This window comes from Seriola lalandi, unplaced genomic scaffold, assembly GCF_002814215.2.
Source record: "Seriola lalandi dorsalis isolate HSWRI2012SDOR001 ecotype SW California unplaced genomic scaffold, Sedor1 jcf7180002054660, whole genome shotgun sequence".
In the NCBI taxonomy this organism is placed as follows: Eukaryota; Metazoa; Chordata; class Actinopteri; order Carangiformes; family Carangidae; genus Seriola; species Seriola lalandi.
In genome coordinates this window covers 212,831-218,049 of record NW_019525213.1, presented here as the reverse complement: position 1 = coordinate 218,049, position 5,219 = coordinate 212,831, and the positions used below count along the sequence as shown (strand labels likewise).

The window sequence follows — 5,219 nt, the reverse complement described above, 5'->3', positions numbered from 1 at the left end:
ATCTGGGATGGGGGTGGGGTAGTTGTGGACAGCGGAAAAGTCAACATCATTATCAATCTGCTAATTCTATTAGATTCCCTTGCTTCTCCTTCAGGGCAGAGGTTTTTCTCTCTCGGTGAGCAGGCATGTGCCTTCGTGTGTGTCGTTCATGTGTCTGTCGTGCCTGCCAGATATAAGAGGGGCTTACATTTGGATTTGCTTCTTGAGGTCGTGCAGGTGGGTTCTGATGGGAACAAAGTCTCCCTTTTTAAAGCAACTGAGGGTTATTTCATTAGTGCATCCATACAGCAGAACAACTTGTGAACAAAATATCCGAGGATAAAAGGAACTCAGATAATATTTCCGTGATATAATAAACACAGTCTTCAACCTTACTCTATTAATTAACCTTTCATTGACCCTTTGGTGTTGACATACATGTTAATTCACAGGAATAAGGGCCACTGTGTCGCCCTTCCCTTCAGCGTGTGTGTGTGGCTGTGTTTGTATCCCTGTGTGTGTCCTGTTGATTGACATAATGTAAATGAGGATTTGCCTGGTTAAGTAAATAAATAAATCTTCCCTCCTCCCTTTTTAGGTCCTGCTGAGGTTCCCATGATGTCCCCAAATGGGTCAATCCCCCCCATCCACGTCCCCCCGGGATACATCTCACAGGTTAGTTTGTGTGTTTTCCTCGGCCTGATACTCTCAGACAGTTCTTATGCTTTTCATGTGTTAGTGTTGTGCTGGGAGTCAGACACGGAGGGAGACCAACACGAGTGTGCGACTGCATTCAATTAGCCAGTGAATGAGTCAGTTTTCTAGGGGGAAAAAAAAGGTCTCTGAAGCTGTCATGTGATCTAGTATTGACTCTTAAAATCAGATTTTTCTCATTAAAAAGTCTAAAAAACGTGTCATGATTTACCACATTGTCACAGGACAAAACTAGTTAGTATTTATTTAATTGGCTGCATACTGATGCTTGTTTCTGGAAAATTCCTGAAATTGCATCAAGGAAATGAAATCAAAATGATGTATTTACAGCCAAAAAAGGAAGAAAAAAAATTGCAAAGATGAAGCAAATTCAAGGAAGATGACTGATGGACCCTGAGCTGTTAGACTCGTACAGTGTTTATGTTAGATGAGCCACTATCACAAGTAGGTCAAGTGGGTTATTATTAAAGAATGGCGAGCATTAATGTGATGGAAGTCAGGCCATTTGTGGGGCGCTTGTCCCCATCAGACTACACAGAGAGCATGCATCAGGCATTACACTGGTCTTAGCCATTGTAGTCTAGAAAGAGAATTGTCCAAGGAAGCCTCCTCCGCCAACAGAGCGCCGAGCAGGAATGTGCTGAATTGTGGGAGTTAGGGGGTATTTGTTTCTCTCACTTTTTTTTCATATATGTGTGTGTGTGTGTTTTCTCTCACGGATGTCCTCGCAAGGGTAGAAACATGAGGATGTGAGGACTTGAACTTTGTCTTTTTAAATTTTGAATTGGCTAAACGTTATGGATTGGTTAAAGGTTAGTGGTGTGGGAGTGGGAGGTCAGTGAATCAACACAAGTCAATGGATTGTCCTCACTAGCGTAGGGTTACAAATACATCTGTGGTGTGCGTTTGGTGGTGGGATTGTGCTCCTGTGCCAATGGTAGTCAGGTCATTGGCTCAACGTAGGTGTGTGTTTGTGTTTGCGTATGTGTCTGTGTGTATGTGTGTGTGTTAGTAGGAACTGGGCCAAGTGTGAGCGGGAAACACTGTCATTCTTACATAAACAAGCCTGATACGGGAGACAGGCACTGGGTGGGTAGTTTTTTTTTTTTTTTTTTTTTTTTGGGGGGGGGGGCTCAGAGAAGGGATGGATGGAGAAAGAGCACTACCATGATGGAAGGTGCTGCATTGATAGATGGATTTTGCACATGTATGTGTGTGTCTGTGGTTTTAGTTTCCTCAGTGGTTTGTGCTGATGGCTGCATTGTGATCGCGGCTGTTTTTGTGTGTGTGTGTGTGTGTGTGTGTGTGTGTGTGTGTGTTTGTGTTTGTAGGTCCCCTCAAGTTTGTATTATTTGGTGTGTGGGTGTGTGTGTGTAAGCTTGCCAGTAAATGTTGTGTGGGTTTGTAGGTCGGGTCCACATGTACTCATGCAGCGGGGACTTTGCCCCTGTTTTCCTGTAAACACTCTGTTTTTCCCCCGCTGCAGCAGATGAGGGGTAGATAGGGGGCCTCCCCTTCCTCTTCCTCCTCCTCCTCCTCCTCTTCTCCCCCTCTCTTGGTTTTTCTCACTCGGATTAGTTCTGTAACCCTCTTCCTCCCCTCCTGACCCTCTTTAATACTCTCGCTTCTTTCTCCCTGTCTGTCGTATTCTGGCACCGAGTCTGTCGCCTCTCAGGGTGTGTGGGGGTTTTGGGGTAGTGTTATTTAGTGTGTGTGTGTGTGTGTGTGTGTGTGTGTCTGTCTGTGTGTCTGTTTTGTTGTTGTTGTTAGGGACCAGCAGATGACTTCCCCTCTCTGCAGGGAGTGTGTGTTTGCTCTCTGCTTGGAATGCAGGCCTGTGAAAGTGTCTGAATAGTTGGGATGTGTGTCTCTCTGTGTGTGTGTGTGTGTGTGTGTGTGTGTGTGTGTGTGTGTGTGTGTGTGTGTGTGTGTGTGTGTGTCCCAGTTCTGGAATGTGAAAGTGAATACATGTATGGGATCTATGTTAATTTGAGGCAGGTCTTTGAAACTTGTTGTTATTGAAATCTGCAGACCATCTGATGACAACATTGCAACGCTTGTTTTCACAGCTTTAAGGGACAAAGCATCCTGTCAGCACAATGTCTCACTTGTTCATTAAATTGCCTGATGAATTTCTTTATTAAATATCCACCATTTGACAGACAGGGCACCTGCTCTTACAAAAAAAAAAAAAGAAAAATGGACAGCAAAATACTCTTCAGATGATTCTATTCAACTAAGATGTTTAAAATATCCGTTAAACAAAGTACACTGTAGGAATTTTAAAGGAAGAGTCTGACAATTTTGTATTAATTTTATTTATTATTATTTTTTTATTATTATTATTTATTATTTATTATATTTATTCACTTTCTTACTTAAAGTTAGATAAGAAGATTTATGCCTTGAGCAAGAAAGTGAATAAATGTATTTCAAAATGTCAAACTATTCTTTTAAGGCATTGAATGCACATAAAACCCTCCATATGAGGCCTCACATGAATTGTGGGTACTTCGGTTCATTCCATTTGGAGCTGTCAGTGTACTGTTAACTGTGATTTATTTTTTATTTTTTTATTCCTCTCACCCATTGCCTTTGTTCTCTCTCCTCTCCCACAGGTGCTGGAGGATACCACAGGGGTCCGCCGGGTGGTGGTGACCCCCCAGTCTCCAGAGTGTTACCCTCCCTCCTACTCTCCAGCCCTGTCCCCCACACACCACCTGCCCCCCTACCTGGCTCACCCTCACTTCATCCCCAACTCTCACTCTTTCTACCCCCCTGTCAGCCCAGGAGAGCTGCCCCCCCACCAGTACTACCAGCACCACCTTCCCCCGATGTATGGCGATCCAGGTACTGACATGCTGACTGGGCTTTGTGGCAACTACCAAAGAATGACAGGGTTTTTTTTTTATATGGAATTAAGAATTCAATTATAGTCCAACTTAAAAAATATGCTTTGCACAGATTTTTTCTTTTGTCTGACATTAATCTTCTCCTCTCCTCTCCTCTCCTCTCCTCTCCTCTCCTCTCCTCTCCTCTCCTGCAGAAATCATCCCAGTTTATGGGATGTCTAACTACATAGGCAGAGAGGAGACGTACAGTAAGCCACAGCCCAAAAAGATAAAAGAACAGAGACAATTAGAGCGACAGAATCGACTCAACTCCCCTCCCTCCACTCTCTATAAGGGCAGCCTGGGGCCAGCACACAACGGATACAGGTGACCATTGTGACGACACTCAAGAACGGGTTGCCGTCTTGATTTTTTTAAACTTATATTTTATATCTTGATAAATCCAACATTTTTTTTTTTTTTTTTTTTTTTTTGATGTTGACAATGTGATCATATCATTATGTTTTGAGAGCACCATCCAAATCTGCCCACCGGGCTGTGTGTTACACGTTTACATGCTAACTTTTGAGCTGCCTGTGTAACTCTAACAGTAGCAAGAAAAACAATTGGAAAGCCTCAGTTCTGTATTTAAAAGTATGAAATATTCATAAAAAATCAACTGTTTTGGTTACTGGGGTACAAAAAAAACATGAAACAAGGTTTTTTACAGTGTTATTTGAATTTGAAAATGAGTTATTCATGTTCACAAATGTTGATTTTACATGTTTGGATTGGAAATACCGAAGAGAAATTTAAGAGTAGTCAGTAGTAACAAGTTCTTCCCAGGACACAGATGTTTCCAACGTCAAAAAAATTGCATGAATTATTATTTTTCTTCTTCGTGAATAACAGCAAAATCTGTTGAAATTTCATTTGTGATTCAGCAACAAATCACACGCCCCACTGCTCGGGTCAGTGGGGTCAGGGGGAGGAGTCGGCAGCCCGGGAGGGAAGAAGCCAGAGAGACGACTCCGCAGCAGTCCACGAAACAGCGAACCGGAGACACACACACAAGGTGGGACGCACAACAAACGCAGGAAAGTTGGACAGAGAGACTGGCACACACTCACGACTGCTCACAGCGGGCTTTTATGTTTTGCTTTCTAGAGAGCAGACTTTGATTTGGTTGCTTTTGACTTTTAGCATGAAACACCTCCGGTCAATAAGTCAGAACTCAGAACCCTCGCAGTTAGACACAAACCTGCGCTGCAGACACACCAACACAGAGATAAATGCGTAAGGGAAAAATCAAAGGAGCAGACTGCCATTTGCGTTCTTCTATTTTCGCTTTTAAAATCGCACTCCAAAGCCGACAGCAGACCTCCATTACTGCCGGGGCCTTTTTATTTCCCAAATAGAGGATATCTCAACGTACGACACAACCAGCTCATATCTCTTTGTGGAAGAATAACTTCTACCCTCTCTGACCTCCCTCTCTCTGTCTCTGTGTGACTGGCTTTGTCCTCTTCGATCTCAGTGCGCTCCCCCACCCCCTCCTCCCGCATTCATGCAGGCCAGGTACAGCACACCTTTCGTTCCTCTTTTTTTTTCTTTTTCTCACAGAAAGTCACTCAAAATAAAAATGAATGGATGAATGCAGCCTCACTGAGATGAAGGGATCCGTGGGGGGTGGGG

At 43.4% G+C, this 5,219-nt stretch overlaps 1 protein-coding gene across 2 annotated transcripts in view; it reads left to right on the top strand.

Annotated features, from left to right (window-relative positions):
• fndc3ba (fibronectin type III domain containing 3Ba) overlaps positions 1-5,219 on the top strand; it is a 96,178-nt gene that overhangs the window by 43,760 nt on the left and 47,199 nt on the right. For both annotated transcript variants that reach the window (XM_023420916.2, XM_087177901.1), the window contains exons 4-7: positions 578-654; positions 3,312-3,543; positions 3,740-3,911; positions 4,469-4,599. In XM_023420916.2, coding sequence (XP_023276684.1) covers positions 578-654; positions 3,312-3,543; positions 3,740-3,911; positions 4,469-4,599 — 612 coding nt within the window. The remainder of the gene's footprint in view (positions 1-577; positions 655-3,311; positions 3,544-3,739; positions 3,912-4,468; positions 4,600-5,219) is intronic.